Source organism: Pyrus communis, chromosome 1 (genome assembly GCF_041283825.1).
Source record: "Pyrus communis isolate YQ-2024b chromosome 1, ASM4128382v1, whole genome shotgun sequence".
Classification (NCBI taxonomy): Eukaryota; Viridiplantae; Streptophyta; class Magnoliopsida; order Rosales; family Rosaceae; genus Pyrus; species Pyrus communis.
This window is the reverse complement of record NC_142565.1, coordinates 427212-447260: the sequence shown is the minus strand read 5'-3', so window position 1 is coordinate 447260 and position 20049 is coordinate 427212. Positions and strand designations below refer to the sequence as shown.

At 36.9% G+C, this 20049-nt stretch overlaps 1 protein-coding gene across 1 annotated transcript; it reads right to left on the bottom strand.

Annotated features, from left to right (window-relative positions):
* Positions 1–1520: 1520 nt before the first annotated feature.
* On the bottom strand, positions 1521–17747 carry LOC137720263 (protein MOR1). The gene is made up of 55 exons (XM_088690410.1): positions 17254–17747; positions 17011–17116; positions 16799–16922; positions 16126–16205; positions 15856–16033; positions 15700–15764; positions 15526–15608; positions 15262–15347; positions 15003–15116; positions 14749–14868; positions 13888–13990; positions 13559–13695; positions 13090–13155; positions 12871–12988; positions 12743–12777; positions 12465–12536; positions 12247–12354; positions 12045–12150; positions 11273–11385; positions 11071–11158; positions 10839–10939; positions 10581–10688; positions 10374–10479; positions 10215–10294; positions 9986–10135; positions 9790–9865; positions 9575–9699; positions 9369–9479; positions 9145–9294; positions 8801–8875; positions 8627–8705; positions 8439–8551; positions 8251–8346; positions 8098–8172; positions 7913–8008; positions 7728–7829; positions 7527–7628; positions 7239–7421; positions 7026–7137; positions 6819–6895; positions 6629–6708; positions 5715–5777; positions 5472–5601; positions 5174–5296; positions 4998–5075; positions 4710–4868; positions 4468–4626; positions 4222–4319; positions 3954–4110; positions 3748–3864; positions 3508–3603; positions 3309–3380; positions 2908–3190; positions 2195–2803; positions 1521–1788 (listed from the first exon to the last, which is right to left on the bottom strand). Exons 1-54 carry the CDS (start codon positions 17411–17413, stop codon positions 2547–2549), a joined length of 6051 nt encoding a protein of 2016 aa, XP_088546536.1. The 5' UTR covers positions 17414–17747; the 3' UTR covers positions 1521–1788; positions 2195–2546.
* Positions 17748–20049: the final 2302 nt, after the last annotated feature.

The window sequence follows — 20049 nt, the reverse complement described above, 5'->3', positions numbered from 1 at the left end:
GATGACTAGCTTAAATTATACAAAATTTATGAAAACAATACGTGTATACAGATGCTCAGCAGGTATATCTCGGAATATTCCACGTCGAAAACCAAGAAAGAAAACGTCCTGGTTTCTCTTCTTCTTGGCTGCATCTTATAGTATTCGATTCCTATGACGTGCATAAAAAATGCAGAGGGAAACAAAGATGCTTGCATGGCAAGAAGTTAATGATTTGTATATAAGTTAAACCCTGCTAACTCCTGAATCATTATTTAACGATTTTCGAACGTTCATCTGAAAACGAAATTGTTATCAATGAATTAACAGTTACGAATATTCTTAATCAGAGGCATCGAAAACAACCGGAACCGGAGGCTGACGATCGAACGGATCAAAGTCGGATTTGTTTAATTTGCTTGCCTTGTATCAGCTAGAATCTGGATAAGTAGGTTAAGTTAAGATGGTGACATTGTTTAATATTCATATGTATTTGATTGAGAATTAACTAGTAATTAAGTTAATCCGAAAGCATATCCAACGGATATTTGTATTTGTCCGGCAAAGTTTGTTTTTGCAAGATTTTACTGTACTAGGTTTGGTGTTATAGACGTTTCCGAATTATATGGCAGACGAGAATAACCAGTTCCTGGTTCTCAACGTCGATTTTTTAAAACATGTAGGTTGTAGCATGATATTTGTGTCTGATGCAGTTAGGTTAAATGCTATATTTTATTTTTGTCCGGAAAGTGATTTTCGCACTTCTTTTTTCTTCTACAATTCATCATCTCGTCCTAGTACCAATATTCTATAACTGAAACCTTGTTGGTTTTCAATTTTTTATATAAGTTCCCAAACTTTGTACACATCACTATTTCACTATTAATGTATTTCCACGTCAGCTGTTTTATATTTTTTTCAAATTCAAATAAATAATTTGTATTTTGCGCTCCCCCCTCCCTCTCAATGTTCTTCATGTACTATGTAATGAATACAATATTTATTTTTTTACTTGTAGCTTATGTACCCATAAGTCGTCGATCATTCAGAATCTACCCGTATTATTACACATATTAATATGGGTACATTAATTGATTATATGTACCCATATTATATATGTACGGAATCTATAGATATACATTCTTTTGAAATGCAACTATACACTGTTTCTAACGTTTTTGTCTCTTGGGAGGCTTTTACATGCCACAAAATGTGGGACTTCAAATCCCCTTAAATTGTGGAATTAATTTTAAGTTTCATAATATGTTAGATTTTTCAAAACAATTTTTGCTAGATTTAATTGCTTAAATGATATAAAAAACAATTCTGAAATAAATAAATAAAAGAACACGTGGCATGGAGAGTTGAGGACGAGAATAAAAAAAATTAGAAATGATAAATAAATTGATGAGTATTCATTTCTCGTGTGCGAGTAAACAAGGAATTTCTCAGAAATTAGAATGATTGACGATAGGGTTTTTTTTTCTTTTTTTCTTTTTTTCTTTTTTTTCCCTCAATTAACAAAACAAAAATCAAAATCATGGAACAATCAAAGTTTTTTGTACCTCGTATTAAATATAAGATTGTGCTATCCAGACACCAATTTTTAATTCTCACATCCTCTCAATTTTCAACCATCAGATCAAATGAATTAAAGATCAATGGACAAAATTTAATAAGAGTGAGAAGTAAAAAGAAGTGTGAATAATACTATCCTATATAAAAAGAAATGTGGCATAACTGTCAAGGACTAACTCAATGCTTCTGAAACAATAATATACAACGCCAAATCCGGTAAGAAGATAAAATCTCAAATCACCAATTCGTCTGAAATTTTTGTTATTTTTTCTTTTTTATTCAGTCGCTACAAGATCAACAATTCCATGAGCTTGGGCTTCTGTTGCTGACATAAAAACATCTCTTTCCATATCTTCGGATACAACCCATAAGGGTTTGCCTGTCCTTTGTACATAAACCCTTGTGACGGTTTCGCGCAGCTTCAAAAGTTCTTCCGCTTCCAAGATAAATTCTCCCGTCTGTGCCTCTAGCGGTTCCTTCTGATCCTAGAAAACGTCCGAATGCATTTTCTATAAAAACACCATTGAATGATCAAACAATTTTTCTTTTAATACTCAAGGGGATTTGGAGGACCAGCGAGGCGATCGCAAATCTCACAAATTAATTAAAGAGTAAACGTATGCGGTGGCTCCTAAACTAGCAGTGAAAAAAATAAGCCAAAAGCAAAGACAGTGCTACATCCCATGAAAAAAACCTCGGCCAAAAATTTCAGGATCTAGGAATTGGTCTGTACTGAACTGGTACTAAATTAAATCGTCGACGACGACGACGCAGCAGCCTATTTCCCCGATTAAAAGCTTGTTCTACAATATACAAATGCCAAATTGCTAGAACACATGCTCCCCCAAAACTCTGCCACAACATCGAAGGTTGCAATGAGACGCCAGTACTGAAGCTGCAACTGAACTTGCACATCACCACCTCCCAGCCATTTACAAGAACAGAGGCGTGACAAGAAATCCGCTTCCTATTCGCATTAACTCTTCCTTTTAAAGGGGTTCGATTGTCCCACTTTTAAGTCTCTCCATCCGAGCCTGAAGCCCGGATAATGCCCTCTCATCCATAGGGAGAACCCCACCCTGGAGGGGATTCTCTGATGCACGAGGAATCTGACCAGAGAGGCTCTGGTGTACGTTGTCATTCACATACATTAATGGCCTAGTTTCTTGATCCGTGTTCCCAGCAGCCGCTGCCGATTGCATGCTCTTCATCCTCTCTCTAATTGCATCTAAGGTTCCGTTGGTCACTGCATTTTCCAAGACGAGTTCTAGCGTAAGGTCATTAAGGTCAACAAAAAAACAATAATTGACAATGCAGAAGGAAACAACGTAAAAAACAAAATACAATTACCTCCACCAATATATCTCTCATTCCTTTGGTCTACCAATGAGTTTTCGGTGAGACCTCTAGAAGTAATGGCATTATTAAGCCTGTTTTCTTCATCATATGATGGAGGTAGATTAAAGCTAGTTGGTTCGGATTTCACATTTAATGATTTTGAATCAACCAAAGAGTTTGTGTGAACAGGGGACAGGGGTGCAAATTCAGGAGAAGAAGCATTTAGAGTAGCAGGGGGAGGAGTCGGCATTGGCAAACTTGAAGGCGTCCTTCCAGCTGCGGCATTCTTTTCCATCTGTGACAAAGAAAATGATAATTTATTTCTATGGCAAGGAAACCTAATTTACTTTTTTCAGGAATCATGGAGTGTGTGCCAGAGGGAACATTTTGCCGGTGATAACGATGATACTGACCTGCGCCAAACCATCTCTAATATATGTCCGAAAAGCCTCACTAGCATTTTGGAGTTGAGAGAATATATCAACCTGAAATAAGTAATACAAACTTAAGAAACAGAAGATTCATGCACAGAAATCAATTGCATGCCATGCAGAGGGCAAAAACCTAAATCACGTCAATAACTCCTAAAGACTATTGACACACATTACTTACTCTTGGGTACAGTTGGGTTATGCGGTATAGTTCATACAGACCAATGGTGCAGGTTTGCTTGTCGCCAATCTTCTTGAATATGGCAGCAAGTTCTTGCTGAAAGTGAAACAGAATCAAAGAATGAGCATAAAAAAAATTTAACCATCTTAGAGAGACTCGTAAACAGAGACTGAAATTGTCAGGAACCACAAAAGAATTTACCGTTAGGTTTGATAAAGATAAGCTAGGTTACAATATTACCTTTAACTGTGCATCAGCAGAATGCGTGGCAGATGAAGGATTGTTGGCTGCTGAATCACCCCAGTGAGTTTGGCCCCCAGACCCAGTTGATGTCAGCATCCTTGCCGCAGCTAAAGTCTGCCAGGTTGTACCAAAATAAAAGGAAATTAAGGATAAATTGATGTCCCTGTATAATTAGAAATAGGACTGCAGAATTCAGTTATTACCTCAAGATTAAGATCAATGTAGGCAAGAATGATTGGCTGCGGTTTTACGTCTATAGGAACCATGGAAAGGTGACCTTTAATTGCAGCTCCACGAAGCTTCACAAGCTCATGTAGAACAGTCTTCACCATACGCAATGGTTTGTCATCAGCACCAGCTCTGTAATGAATTTATTTTTCACGAGTCAGGAGAGAAAATAACATTGCATGAAAATGACCAGGACAGGATGGGGTTTTGGGGGGTGGATATCAGGATCTCTTTAAAGAATACCTTCTCCTAATCTCTTCCATTCCTAAGTCTTGTAGGTATAAATGGATGCTTTGAAGGATACGGTCCAGATCGACATCATATATTGTGCTTTGAAGAACCTGCGGCAGAGAAATGATGATTTAAGAGAAACCTAAAGATTATCGAACACAAAGAAAGACTCGATGTATGCATGTGGGACATATTTTTCACAGACACCGCAGCTCATGAAAAAAGAAGCTGAATAGAAGGTCACAAATTTGGCAATACCTTTGTAAGTTTTATTAAACATTTGACAACCAAATCAGAGAACTTCTGGTTTCTGGAAGCAAATGATTCATTGGAAGCAGGTGATGGCCATCTTGAGGGATCTAAAGGGCGTAAGAGGTTGATGAGAACAACAAAGGACGAAGTCCGATCTGCATTATCCTGCAAGAATACAAATGACAGTTATAACTGATGTAATACCAATTAACATGGGGAAACCAATGGAAAAACAGGTAGATATTAACCAGAATCTTTAGCATCAAAACATTCAAGGCTTTCAGGAGTTGGCTGCCATCATCCATATGGGGAACCCTTTCATCCAAAAGCCACAGTAGGAGCTCAGTGATTAGACTGTCAAGAGTACTTTCCTTGACAGCATAAGCAAGTCTTTTATTTTGAAATGTCTGCAAAGAAGTCCAAAAAATCAGAATGTTAGGAAAGAAGTTCGTAAAAGGTAATAATCTTTTACATAGTACATTTGGATCACATGAGCATGAATGAAAGCTAAGGCAAGAATTTGATGGTATGTTTACCTGCATAAGAGTGTTCAGGACATATTTACATGACCTAGATGAAGCTCCTGTCAAACTGAAGTCAAAAGTCTTTGCTACCTATTTGAAGAATAAAAGGACGGAGAAACTTCAATAAACACCAGAGTTCGACAAGTCCAAATGGAGAAGCATCTAAAATGAACTGTTACTGTACTTGCCTTATTTGCCAAGCAAGAAACAAGTCTATCTGCATCCCGCACTAGTTCATCCATAGCACTGCCTTCTGGATCATTAGTCGCCTGTGCCAACTCATGACACACGACTTTCATTCCTTCAACTGACTGCAGTACCAGAAAACAGAAACAAAAGGAAAAAGTGAAAGGTGGTAACAAGGAAATATGCACAAGAAAGGAACAACTAAATTAAGATATGACAACCTTGACCACAGTCTACGTCCCTTTGATTATAAGTAATAGATTGTTACCACATCCAAACTAAATGAGATAAGTTGCATACCTGCTCAGGAGAACCAAAAGAAATGATATCCAAAGCTTCATTCCAGTCTGTGGGGCCATTGGCACTAGTGAGTACATTGGGTGGCACCAGCTGCCTCTCCATGTGAGGCTCAGGATGGCCATAGTTTCTCCTAGAAGAAAAATATCAACATATCCCACAAAAATTAGAGAAGTAATTACACTGGAAAACTACATGTACTTGTACGAGATATAATACATAAAAAACTGAAAATTTTGGGTATACCTAGAAAGTGTTGGACTGGAAACAGATCGTGCAACCTCCCCGCTTTGCTCTGCTACATCCGGCCTAATGACAAATATAGAAAGATCTAAGTTTAAATAACGTTTATCAAGCAATAGACTGGGGTCAGGTCACGGGACAAATTTTTTCACAATTGAAGGAAGAAATTTTCTGATTCTCAACCTGAAATTTTCTTTTGACTGAGATCTTTTGGTACCTAAAGTTTATTTGGGTACGATTTCAGAGAATACAAGCAGCCATTAATGCTTCAGGAAAGTTGGAAAACATTATTTATAGTGATTTTTCATTAAAACAATATGATATCCAAAATCAGCTTCAGACCTGAGATCTTTAGAAAAGCTGATATGAATACTGATTTGTCGTACAAAGAAGCTTTAGGTTCTTTATTTGGGTACTTTACCAAAAATTACAATGCTTTTTTGCTTTTTTGCTTTTCGGTAATCTTTGCCATCGGATTTGAAAGAGCAAACAGAAAATTTAGAACATATGACATTAACCATCAGGTTGAGGTTCTCATCTCACTCTGCCAATCTTCGTTTCCTTTGGATTTTGGATGTGTGAGAGAGAGAGAGAGAGAGAGAGAGAGAGAGGAGGTGCTTAAAATTCCAAGAGACATTAAACTTTCTTGAAACAATAAAATAGATGCACAGTTAAGATGATGCAATCTCAACCATCCAAAGTCTTCAAGTCCATTGATATAAAAAGTGAGCAAAAATGTGTACCTTGGACCAGACCCTGAACTAGTCAAAGTTTCCTATTCAAAATGAAGGATTCCTAGTCTGCTGTGTTCCATATTTCTAACTGAACAGATTAAGTGATTTATACGTTCTCTTAAAGGAACTATGTAACTTCTCTATCTTCTATTGATGTGCAAAAGTCAAAGCAAAAGCATATACCCAATTTCCCTGACAGAACGCCTCAGAGAAGCCCTAGCTTCGCCTGGCTTTCCTTCCTTCCTTTTCTCCATTTCTCGAACCTATAAAAAATTTCTAATTAAAGGAAGAAGAAATAAATCACAGTACCTAGACTTAATTGAGAACATAAAGTTCGGCAAAAAAAAAATTGAGAGTATAAAAATATACTGACCTTCCACTTAAATCGATCATCTAGCATGCTTTTCTGAGCATCTGTTAACTTTCCAACATATCTCCATATGTCCTCACCTAAGGAAAGGATTAAAAAATTGCTTGATGAGAGAACATATCACGTCAGGAAAAACCTTGGGCACATATTACCCATTAGTTTAGAATTACGACCGACAGCTTTAGCTCATTATGTGGCATCATGACATACCAAGAATCTTATAACCAGTAGCTAGAGTATTTAAAGCAGCTTTTCTAATTTCACCATCTCTTTCTGCTGTCAAGCTCGCAACAATTTGCAAGGACTTTAGTTGTCCACTAATCTGTCAGAAAGATGTGAATGTAAGTATCCTCTTAACACAATTAAGAAAAATGTAGTGTATACATGATTGGATATAAAACAGACAAGTATGCAAAGGCTTACCTCAGCTACATGGTGATCAATCAAATATCCAACAAGATCAGCACACTCAATTCGAGTACGGTTGTTCTTAGAACGCAATCCCTCCAAAATATAAGGGAAACTTTTTGCAGCGGTATATGCCTGCACAATTTGTTTGGTCAACTCCCGCATTTTTTCTCGCACTTTCTCAATGTTATGCCCGAGCTGCAGCACAAGATTCAGCATTTCCGTCAGTGAAATTCCATTCAAGCCTTCTATTAAATACAAAAATATTCAAATCTTCCAAAGTCTGGTAATTAAAATAGAAACCTTCTCTATCAAGCATGGAAAAAATATGGCTGCTTCTGATTCAGTCAACATGTATGCCTCATCCCTAAATGTATCAAAAAGTTCTGGAAGAAATTCCAACACCTGTAAATCAGAACATATGTGGTTAGGATAACACACCTAGAAAACCATAGCACTTAAAAAGCAAGGAAAGAAGACTGAAGGAAAATAAATAGACCATACCTTTAACAGGCATGTTGTGTTCGATTTACAAAATTGTAAAACAAACCACCTCAGCAGTATATCCAATACTTCAATAATTTCCTTTTTAATGGTTGGAAGTGCCTGGAATGCATACATAGAACATTGGTCAAACTAAGCAGGCGTATTCGATACCAATTGGGATATTAGGAATAGCAGACAAATACCTTCTGTAGTATCTCAAGGCCATCAACTTGCTTCTTAAAATCAGTAGAAAGAAGCCGCCTATGCACATCCTCTCTAAAGTACTTCGTCATATCATTCTGCAGAAAATGCACGAGTAAAATTCTTTCATAAATGCAATGACAATGGAAAACACAAGAAGTTCAGTGAAATCTGCACAAGTACAAACCTCAAGATCTTGAATCTGTTCTATCCGTGGCTCTTCAAACTTAAACTTCTTAGCTACCAATCGCTCTCTATCCTCCTGCAGTTCAAATACCCATTCATCAGTAGACTCAAGATTAGTATACAAGTTCAAATTCCATGCTATCGCCATATGTACCTTAATTGAATCTTTAACATTTATCAAGGCCTGTGACTGCACAGCTATATCTTGGACGGACATCATTGAATTTAATCCCTTTGTGGGAATGGTCCTCTTTGCAATTCAAAGGACAATCAATTAATATGATCATAAGAATAATAAGAAATAAAAGAATAAATGCTATAAATTTCATCAGAGGGACGTACTGAAGTAGCTTTGGCTCCATGCTTCAAAACTCCATTGGAAGCAGGCTTTCCAGCCTTTGAAATGCTTTTGGAAGTTGGGGCCATCGATATTGCTTTGCCCGACTCAAAAGATTCTAAGAGGAAACCATTCAAATTAGTTCAATGCATTACAAGCAAAAACACCAGAGCCAAGAATTTGACAAGCACACCTTGAAAAGATACATGAGGCCTCAATCGTTCAACAAGAGCTAAAGTTGGCCCATGAATATCTCTCAAAATCTTCTCAACCTAAACAGTAATATAAACAAATAAATGAGAAGATATCAATCAATTGAAATGTGAAAAGGAAAAAAACATTAACCATAGTTGTCCAGCACGCTTACTGTTTCATGCCCACTAACTCTCAAAATTTCAGAAACACATGTCTCTGATGCTTTACGAACATCTGAGGATTTATCCTATAAAAGATTCCAGACATTCAAGTGATTTCAGCAGCGAGTAATATGTGAAAGCACTTAAGCTTATATAAATGTATTATCATATGTACATGTATGTATATGTATATCTACACATTTGTGTGTCCGTGTCACAGAGAGTGTCTGTTTAACTTAAATTTTTTACATCATTGTAAGATGTTTTCAATGTGTGCTTTGATGGATGGACAGGGTTAAAATAAATAAGACAAGAATTTCTTATAATAAATAACTCATTCTCAATTACAATTTACCGTCAAAGCAGAGGAAGCTGGTTTCAAAAGATGAGCAGCATCAGAGAATTCACTTAACCCAGAAAGCTGTCTTGTCAACCACTCGAAAAGATCTTTCCGCCCTTCTGCACCAAGTTTGGCGTCTGATATAGCAGCTGTAATATAAGGAACCTACAACAACATACTGTTACACTACCTGACATGAGACTCAAATTTCAAAACACAAATAGTGATAAAAGAGTCACCATTTTATCAAGATGAACAGCAGAGAGCCATGAGTCTAAAGCAGTTAAAGTGCATTCTCTCATATGCTTCTTATTGTCTCCTAGACATTTCAAAACATCCAACAGAATGCCCTGCAAGTAACCAATTAACGCAAAAGGTCAACTGTATTAAAAACAACAAAATAGATGTGTCATGGAAGTAGTTGTCAATTTGGATATAAACAAACCTTGCTGAACTTTTCAACTGGTGCGCCCATTGCAGAAGCAACATGACCAACAACCGTTAAGGTTGCAGCGACCAAGTTCTTATTGCTATCATATAAGCGCCCCCTTAAGGCACCAAACAACTCCGCTGGCAGTCAAACAATAAACAAGTTCTCAAGAAACTGAATGGCAGCTATTCTGTACGTAACAATACATAAAATATATATATGGTTTGTACCAGTTCCAGTTGGCTGGATGCGCTTATTAGCCTCTTCTAAAATCTTATCGACGGCTTCTATTGACTCCAAGCGAACCTGGAAGATGGAAAGAAAAAAAAAAAAAAACACACTCAATATAGCTTCTAACAAATGACAACTTTCTTAAAACAACCATTACACACAGCATAAAGAAATAACATAATTCAAAAACAAGACCTTCCAATCAGGACTCTCCAAGCTCTTCAGCAGAGTGGGTGTGACCTTTCCGCTAATATCTTCACGTGGAAGGCCATCTAACCCGCCAACAGAGACAGATGAAGTAGATTCCGTTGCCCTAACACTTCTCTTCAGAACCACAGAAGCACCCTGGAAAATAATACGGGACATGAGTTGCCAATAAACAAGAAAGACTGATGTATGCAACTTTGGCTATCATAAGAAATACCTCAAATGGATTCTTTTCATACTCCGCATCCAGTGCACTGAGTAGTGCAGGTTTAACATCAGTAAGAAACCCTTTAATATCTGAAACATAGAGATAATCTTAGAAGTGCCGAAATGAAGATGAGGTAGATGGAGAATTCGAACTAAAAAGAAAAGTCACCTGGACCAACAAATTTATGTATAGCACCCAAAAGCTTAATAGTAGAGTTCCTAGTGGCAGCAACACTGGACTGAAGTCCAGTTTCTTTACAAAAATCAATCAAATCCTGTATAACATAATATTCCCTTTATGTAAATAAATTACCATTGATGACTGGAACTGATGGAAGAAAACAAAATCGGCTAAATCGGAACGGAATCTAAAAACCTTAAGTTTCACATGTGAGACACCAAAGTCTTCAACTACCGAAACCATCCACAGTACTCCCTCGCTGAGAACCTTAGGGTTCTTGTGCTCTTTCATAATTTTATAAAGCTACAATAAGCAGAAATACCAATCAATCATTGGAGAACAAGCAAAATATAGTGCATGCTCATGGGTATATGATTAAGCATCCTTGCTTCAGGAAAAACAGAAGGCATCCAGAAAAATGATGGCTATTAGAAGAATCAAATCCGAGCTTACTCTTTCGAAAACTAATCCTGGACCTATGGCTTCAGAAAAAGTAGTGAGGCACTTCATGGCATGAGTCCGAGTCTTGATATCTGCAACCCGTTCACTAATACCTGTTAAAGTGCACAACACCATTAGAACGTAGATTTGACAACCGTATTGCTCATCCACAAAACAACCAAGGAGACACAGAAAGCAAACAAGCGCCAATCCTGATGTCTAATCTAAGTTAAAGAAAACTCACCCAGAAGACAAAGTACTACACATTTCTTAGGAAGCTTCTTTGCAGTGGACGCCATATAGGTAATAACTTCAATAACCTGTTGCTGAACCTGCATTACTCAAAATACGTGTCTTAATAAATTTTACACCGAAACACTAATAAAAAATAAAAGCAAGCAAGAGACTATTAAATTTGCCTAACAAAATGTTCAACCATAAACTACCTGAACATTTTTTTCACTCCAACCAGGGACAGCACAAAGTAAACGAACTAACATCTCAATTGACAGGTCAATGTCCTGTAAACCTTCGACTTGCTGTCTAAATGAGGATATGGCTGCAACAAAATCAAATCATGATTATAATAAATTCAACCCGAAAATTGCATGGAAAACATGGGAACATCAACCGTGTCAATTGACCACCAAAGACAAAAGGCAAACACATTAATCAACAACAGGACATTATCAAAAGTATTTTACCATTGAAGAAAATACTAAATATACACACAATACAATGAAAAAAAGTTCATAGAATTTCTGAATTTAAAGTATCATATCAATTTATGCTACTCAATAAGAAATGTGTCCTAGCATCAATGAAGAAAAATCTAAACAAAAAATAATTGAGCCATTGGTACCGGTCATGGTAGCTTTCCTACTAGCAATATAACTCATCAGCATAAAATAACTTCAAAAGGCTAAAAAGGGAAAAACGCGTAGCTTTGGTACCTAGATCATGATGTCAATTCCTACCACCAGAAGAAAATGCAAGGTCAAAAAATTACTTAATCTAATTCAAGGAATACATACTATACATTTTGACATGCATGTATCCAGAATGCATTCATGAGCAGATCTTAAAAATCAATGCTGGTTTAAAATAAATATTTTAGTGTAAATATAACCATATCTACACATGAATTTTTTTAGAAACAAGAGGCATAAGCTTTTAATGTCATAATCAATAACATTAATGAATAAGCTCATCACCAACCTTCAAGCCGCTCTTTCCATGCACTACTTTTTAATTGAGAGACAGTTTCTTCTTGTATAAGAGAGCCTAATCTGCTTTCAATCTCTTCAAGACTCATTTCTCCTGGCTGTAACATTTCACAGACCAAAGGTGCAGTAAAGAAAACATCTTTATTAATGTTCTAGGAAAAGAATCAAAGAGCATGTTAGTCAAAAGTAAGTACCTCAACATCTTCAGGGGTTTCAACTAACTTAGAAGCTTTTGGCTGCACAGTTGCATCTCCTTTCTTGCTGCCACCCGATTTAACAGATCCCCCTTTTTGTTTTGCAGGCTAATGAAAATATCAATGTGTCAACCATGAAACATAATGATGATAATTTATCCCACATAATTTCAAAAAGGTGAACACAGATTAACAAGTTAGAGTGAAAATGAACTCACAGCTGCCTGAACAGGCCTCCTCCCACTAAGCATGCTTGCAGCTGACCTTCGAACAAATGAACTGTCCGTAGTCTGCATACAGTTTAGTCAACATAAAAACCTTCAGGATCAAAGTTACTCTGGTATCCAGAATGGTAATGGTAATCTAACAATGCAAAAGATGTAACAGGATATATTTATTTAAATAAGAGCAAAAAGACAATAGACAATAGAAGGCATTCTAACAACCAAACTGTAGTGTGTAATGTGAACCCTAAATTGACAGACTAGAAACCTACCTCCAAAGAGGGTGCAGTCACACCAGAGCTTTGGGCTGTAGTTGGCATATCATGAGGTGTAGAGCAGAGTGAGAAATTGGAAATTTAAAGAGAAGTAGTCATTAGAATTGCCAAAAAGGAAAACGAACCTGAGCTTGCAGTAGTGGATGCACCACCTTCAGAACCCATAATCATTTCAGAGAGCTTCTTTCTTCTGACATCATCAAGTTTCTCAAGTGACCTTTCCAAGGGCCTCATACCAACCATCTAAAGAAAATGGACATGGGAGATATGAAATTATTGTCAATATTTGCTATTCAAACATAAAACACAAAACATAAACCGGTTTAATGCATTGAGCAAACTACCTTAGCTATTGCTGTCAAAGCTGAAAAGGATGCATCCCTCACTTCTGGGGTTCCATCGTTGAGGGACTACAAGGTCCAGATTGTTTTGTTTCAGCCATTGTATACAATTACAAAATTGAAAGGAAAAAAAATAGCAACGAATAGTTTAAACCCTGCTAAATGAAATTGTTCTAAAAGGTTTGCACCTGTACTCATTTTTATATTTAGTAATGTATCCCAGAGGATTGGTTTTGTGGACTGTTCTGGATTGGCTATTAAAACTGACCAAACAAATCATAAGACATGAAATTTCAACCTCCATGCAATAAATATAGAGTTTTTTCTTACTTTTTTTTTTTTTTTTTTTTTTTTGCACATATATGGAAGCATTGAGCACATAATATTCATATTTCAAAACATTACGAAAATGTTTAAACAAAAAAAAAAGAAAAAAAACACCAGCAGACAACAAAGGCAAGTTCACACTGACCTCCATAAATATAGGAACGTAGTCCTTGTGTAACTTTAAAACAACAGCCTTGTTGCTTGTTTCAATACAAAATGTCACCCAGTTCAAAGTCAATGAACGCACAAGGGGTACTTTATTTTTTACTGCTGTCTTAATATCTGCAATGAAAAGCATTCATCTAATATTAGCCTCAAAAACTGCCTAACGAGAGAATAACATCTTGCCCTCACATAAACAATAAATTAAGACAACAATCAATACCAAGAAGTGATAGATGACATCAGTGCATACAAATAAAATACACAAAGTGAAAATGATGCATAAATTACAGACTAAAACATAAAACCCGCCTTCAGCTATGTCAATGAGATTTAAGCAGCCAGCAGTATGCATTGCTTGAAGAGTTTGAGAGAGTGCCTCGGTCATAGTTGGCTTTTTTTCTTTCAATTTTTCCTATACCAAACAAAAAAGAAAGGTAAGTATTGAATCATAAATATCTTCTAATCATCACAGATGATGTAGTATAAAATAAACTTCATAAGCTAAATCCTCAGGCTGTGTTTGGAGGAGAGATTTGCAAGTAGCAAGGGATTTGCAGTGCTTGTAGATATAATGCTAGGGATTTGCAAAGGACTACTTGAAAGAAGTCATTTATAAATCCGTTGTTTAAGTCTTTGTAATGTGTTTATCCAAAACCCCTTGGTACTTCTGAATCTTCATCCAAACATAGCTAAACCCTCATGCAGTGCAGTTTAAATCCCTCTATCTAATGTTTAGTAGTTCATCTCAGACAAATTTATCCAAAACCCCTTCATACTTGTAAATCATTTGTCCAAACATAGCCTCAGTGAAATAAATTAATCAAGATGAAATATTGTTTGCCCAAAACCATCATAATACATGACCATGAGAAGTAAAGGGAAAAGGTTAAAAAGCATGCCAACAAGCAGAATAAAAGCTTTCCACTTCGAAACATCAAAGCAGGCATGGCAATATCAAGAGTGCAAAATATAAAAAAAACCACTTGAAATATAAAGCTTAAACTTAAAAACTGAAAAATAATCAAATAAAACAAATATAAACAATAGGCATGGCAGTAGAAGTAACTGAGCTCTGAGATACCTCATAAGAGACATAGTCAGATTTTCTTTAAACACATTTCAACATTAAACTAACAATGAACCTTCAAGACGGTATAGGAATAAACTTACAAGTAAACCTGGCAACAGAAATCGTGAACTTCCAGAAAAATGAGTCCTTAAACCCTTAGCAAGATTACCAATAGCTTGAATAGCTTCAACTGCAACAGCTATGTTCACATCTGTTACAAGCTGCAAGAGAAATATAGTTCATTGAGAGAAATGAATTGGGCAGAGATATATCACTTATGTACTAAATCATCTGTACTGTTCTTGTAAAAATAAAACATCCGTACCCATAGGCAATATAAAATACACAAAAATACCTTCTTTAATGTCCGACAGATTTCTGTAAAATCGCCGGGGGCAATTCTTTTAGTTGAAGCAAGCTTGGTTAGCTCTGCAACAGCCTCCTTTCGCTCTGACCACTTTGTAGCTTTCTAGAACACAGTGACAATATTGACAGCAATAAGCAGCTAGAAGAAAGCATGCATAACTATGCAAACAAATAATTCACATTCCTTATGAAGAAAAAATAAAAAATAAATAAAAAGCTGCATTTTAAAATAGAGAGATAAAACTGACCACTCCGTCCCAAAATCCTGACTTCTCCAGAGGAGTCAATATATCAACCGGATCAACAAGCTCATATTCATCTATTTCCTGAGGAGCTGACAATAAAGATACACTAGATAAGATTGATAAAATATATAAGCACAACAGATAAAATAGTGGCACTGGAATGTCTAAAGCCTAACATATCTCACTGCAAAAAGATCTACATAATCTACCAAAATATCATTTGCGAAATGGTAAAGCATCTAGAAGTCACAAGAGTCAATCACATACCATCTGCTGCAGATTCCTCCAAAGGACCAGGACCAACTACTTCAGAAACAGCTTCCTTTTCTGGCTCCTTGTCTTGCTCCGATCTAATAAATAGAATTAAGACAATCATAAGTTATAGCTACATAGATGTGTCCTGCCTACAGTTAAAAACACATTTAACAGCAGACTTTTCACCTGATTTTGCGAGATGGCCTGGCTGTCCCTGTAACATTTACAAGCTCAGCCTCCAACTCTTTTTTCTTCAAGGAAGAAGGGGGCAATAGAGTTATTCGTTTTGCCAAGAAAAAAATTAACAAAAAGGTACACGCAACATACAAAAATTTATCATACCATTGTATCCCTCATCTTCTCAAACAATATTGATTTAACAGGGTCCTTTCCTATCCAACGGCAAAGCTCAAGAGTAAGCCCTTTGGAACATGCACGAACATTCTGATCTTGATGGTCAAATAGTTCAGGAAGCATCTTCAAAATCCTTTTTGGAGGAACAACTTTTGCGCCAAATTCACTATTACAGCGAGTAATAATATACACCAGTTAGAAGAACACGTAAAAGACTAGACAAATAGTCTTCAGAAAAGAAATCTTGTGAAAAAAAACCTTAAGGCCTGAAACATGACATCAATTGCAGGCACAACAGCTTTGGAAACTTTGTTTTTTATTGCCTTCTCCATAGCATCCTACAATAAACCACAACCATTGTAAAGGTCCAAAAACTTTCTTCCTCAACCACAGCAAAGAAAAATATGATTAATCTAAGATTTCACTATCATGCCAAACGCAGTACACAGAAATCAACAAAACAATTATAGCCTACGGCACTAATCCTGACTTTGTTTACTTAGCATGGTTCCAACCCAACAAGACACACTCCCTCTCTCCCTTCATTTCTCTCACCTACAGTCCGTGCATGCCTACATACAGACCAGGAGTAAGCAAAACTTCCAACCACAAAACTGGAATAGCAATGCCTTCATTCTGTTACATGCAGAAAACCCTCTGCTTCTAAATTTTAATAATTCACATTTAGCTCATATGTCTACATTCAACAAGTCCTTCATGCCACGACCAAAACTAAGAAACAGCTAACAGGACTAATCAAATTAACGGAAACAGCCACCAACACTTCACACAACTTACTGCTGCTGCTACTAATACTACATCATATGAGAGTTCAGTTGAAAACTATTGCAACCATAAAAATAAAAAAAACCTCGAGTCCACATTGGAGCGTATTACCATGCAAACAACCAAACCAAAAAGCATAACTTACCAAGAAAGCGTCCACGGCCTCCAATTCAACCCAAAGCATAAATGCAGCTTGAGCCTTTTCCACTGTCTTCGGCCTACCAGTGAGGCATTTCGCCACAATGGCATCACAAACTTCCTTGGCATATCTGCAAGCACGCAAACTTTAAAATTAGCAATTCGAACAAAGACTTCGAACAAAACAAGTTCAAAAAACAATTAAGAAAAAAAATAAACCTTCCAGCATCAGCATCCGCAGCTCGTAAAAATGCAATCAATGCATCGAGGGCCTTCTCTTGCACCGGCGAATTGGAATCCGCCAATGTCTTCCGAAAGAGCGGACCTAACCAAAACAACACCCGCAGAAACAGAATTACAACGACTCCAAAATGCAAATGCAGAGCAAGATTGTTCACAACCAGTAATTAAAACAAAATTAAAAACACACAAAACCCACTACCCCCGAGTGTAATGTCTTACCAAATTCACGGAGGCGAGAGTCTTTGGGATCGGCGACGGAGTCGCAGAGAGCGGCCAAGTCAATGTTGGCCTCGTTCCTCACCTTCCAGTTCTTGTGGAAGAGCCGATCATCCCACGGCAGTTTCTTCGCCTCCTTCAACAACTTCTCCTCCTCCGACATTTCTCAAATCATAAAACCGAAAATTCTCCGTGCCCAAACAATCTGATCCGCCCAAATGCAAATGCAGAGGGCGCAGGGACAGATCGGGATCCAGAATTTTTGAAAAAGCAATTCGAAGAGCAAAACCTAAAAAGCTATTGTAACCATGGAGTGTGTTGGGCAATAGAGAGAAAGAGGGAGCGCCCAATCGAGGAGAGAGAGAAAATGACGCACTGTTGCTGTTTGGCTTTATTTAGACGGAAAGTCCACCAAGTCCACCATCCAAACCGTCGAGAGTCCTTCGTAATCGTTTGATTAAATTTTAACGCTCTAGATAAATAAACTTGCTGAATTTGATGGACCGTTGAGAATCCTTTCCTATTTAGACGGCAGAAGCGTTACGAGGCTGCCGTTCCAATTTTACTCCATTTTTCCTTTTCAAATTTTTTCTCCGTTTTACGATCGATGGCGTTTGGGCCGTCCGATTAAAGTTGCCCGTTGAAGTGTCGCCATTTTGACCTTGTATTTCAAATTAAAGGCCGGCATTGCGGGAGTTTCAGGCTACGTAGTTGTGAGCGCGACGCAGTGGATCGCTGCTGGTTCGGTGTGATGTTGTTTTCGCTTTTTCGAGCCTCTTAACGACACGAGACCGTTCACAAGTCCCCCACATCAAGCAAACAGTGGGGAAATCGAACCCTATCTCTATTTGGGTTGGGCATGTGGTTTTTGGATTTAAGGCCCATTAAGCTTCAACGGGAAAAGGCCCATGGGCCTATGAATAAAATAGACATGGATACTACTCTTTGTTGTGTAGTGGGCTGTAACGTGAGTTTTTAATCCAACGTGTGACATGGATGCATTAATGGCCGACCACACTGGTTTTTGTTAACCTCCCAATTTTTAGCGTTAACATGTATTTTCGAAGCTTGTAATTAGTTAAACCCCATGTCAGTAAGCCAAACGTACTTTTTACTAGTTCACCGAATCACCATAAGTTTACGAAACGAATGTGACATTTTTTCCGTACTAATAGATACGTAGATAACTTGTAAAACGAAAGTCAAAAGTTGAAAACCAATTTATTGATGACCCCTAGTACTGTAGTACATATATCTTTGTACACAAATAATAAATAAATGAATGAACTTATGAAAAATGAGATCAAAAGTCCAAAATAACATTCTTTTGGAAGAAAAACTTACCAGATTTAGAGTGAGTTGAGAAACTAATGATTTTAGAAAAATCATATGAAAAATTGCTTAAAATTTTATTTCATATGACAAATTTAAAAATATGTATAAGTTCATATACATTTCAAAAATTGTCCTTCATAAATACCATATACCAAATTATTCTAAGTGAGAGGATGAAGAAAATTAAAGTTCAACCGTAAAATTATTTAACAATATAAGAAGTACTCAAATTACTTACAAGAACCCTCATTTTTTTTTTTTTATGTATGATTGATAATCTTAACACACTCCTCACTTACTGTAACTTTTCAAGCCTAACATGTATGGTTCAATACTATGAATAAAATTAGAGTTTTCTTATAAGCAGTTGGCTATATGAAAAATATCCCAACTGTTGTAAAATCGACGATGTGTGTACAGTGGAATAAATAAAACAAGACACAAAATTTACGAGGTTCCTCTACAGTCAGTGTGACTGGAGTACGTCCTCGGGCAGCAGTGATGCTTTCATTATAATTTGGAATAATAGGAGTACAAAGATAACTCTATGTATTCTCTCATTTCCTCTTCCTCTCTTTCTCTTCCCTCATCTCTTTTTCTTTGTGCTCTGTCTACATTGATAGTAGTCGGAGTACTCTATTTATAGAGCAACTCAGTATTATTACATTTTGAATAATTACACCACACCTTTGACAAATGATCTCCACATATCAATATTCTGCCAAGGTTTTCAATAATATGGCAATGTTTTCAATGCTATGACAAGGTCTTCAATACTATGGGCATTCATTACCCACTATACTTTTCAACACTCCCCTTTGGATGCCCACATATCAACATGAGTTACCTCGTTAAGATCTTGATTTTTTTTTTTTTTTGGATGCTCCCCCTTGATGCGTATCTCCCCCTGATTTCAAATTATTTAGGCTGATCATTGATCCTGCTGCTTTAGTCTTTTAGCGATGATAGTTGCCGAATGAGGTGTTTTACTTGTTGTTAACTTTCCACAGACTTGTTCTTGAACTGGGTTGGAGGGCCTTCTGCTAGACTTCCTCCAAAGGTCTGAATTTACCTATTTTATCTGGAGCTGAATTTGATTCAAGGGTGATGAACACTTGATCTTGAATCGGACTTGTGATTTCTTCAAAGGCAGTCTAGACTTGATCTTGAATGAAATTGGACAATGAGGATCTTCATGTGACAAGTGATCTTAGGCTTTGTCGGGGATGAACTGACATGTGTTTGTGGTGGTTGTCTCCACATGTTTCAATGTATCATTTTCACTTGCCTTACTTGCTCCTTTTGCAGAAGTGGTATTTTCCTTATGCAGGTTTGACATCTTCTCTTGTAGTATTTGTCATCTGATACAGGAGTGGAATGCAAACTTTGCATTTGAATGGACCATCACTTCTTGGTGGCAGCGAAAGTTTGAGTCGAGGTTCCGACATATTGTTTTCTCTGTCC

Coding starts and splice junctions, on each gene's coding strand:
- LOC137720263 (XM_088690410.1), bottom strand. CDS start 17,413: ATGTCGGAGGAGGAGAAGTTGTTGAAGGAGGCGAAGAAACTGCCGTGG. Junction 10,689..10,838: donor CAGGATTAGTTTTCGAAAGA/GTAAGCTCGGAT, acceptor TGCTTATTGTAG/CTTTATAAAATTATGAAAGA. Junction 9,295..9,368: donor CTGTTCATCTTGATAAAATG/GTGACTCTTTTA, acceptor ATGTTGTTGTAG/GTTCCTTATATTACAGCTGC.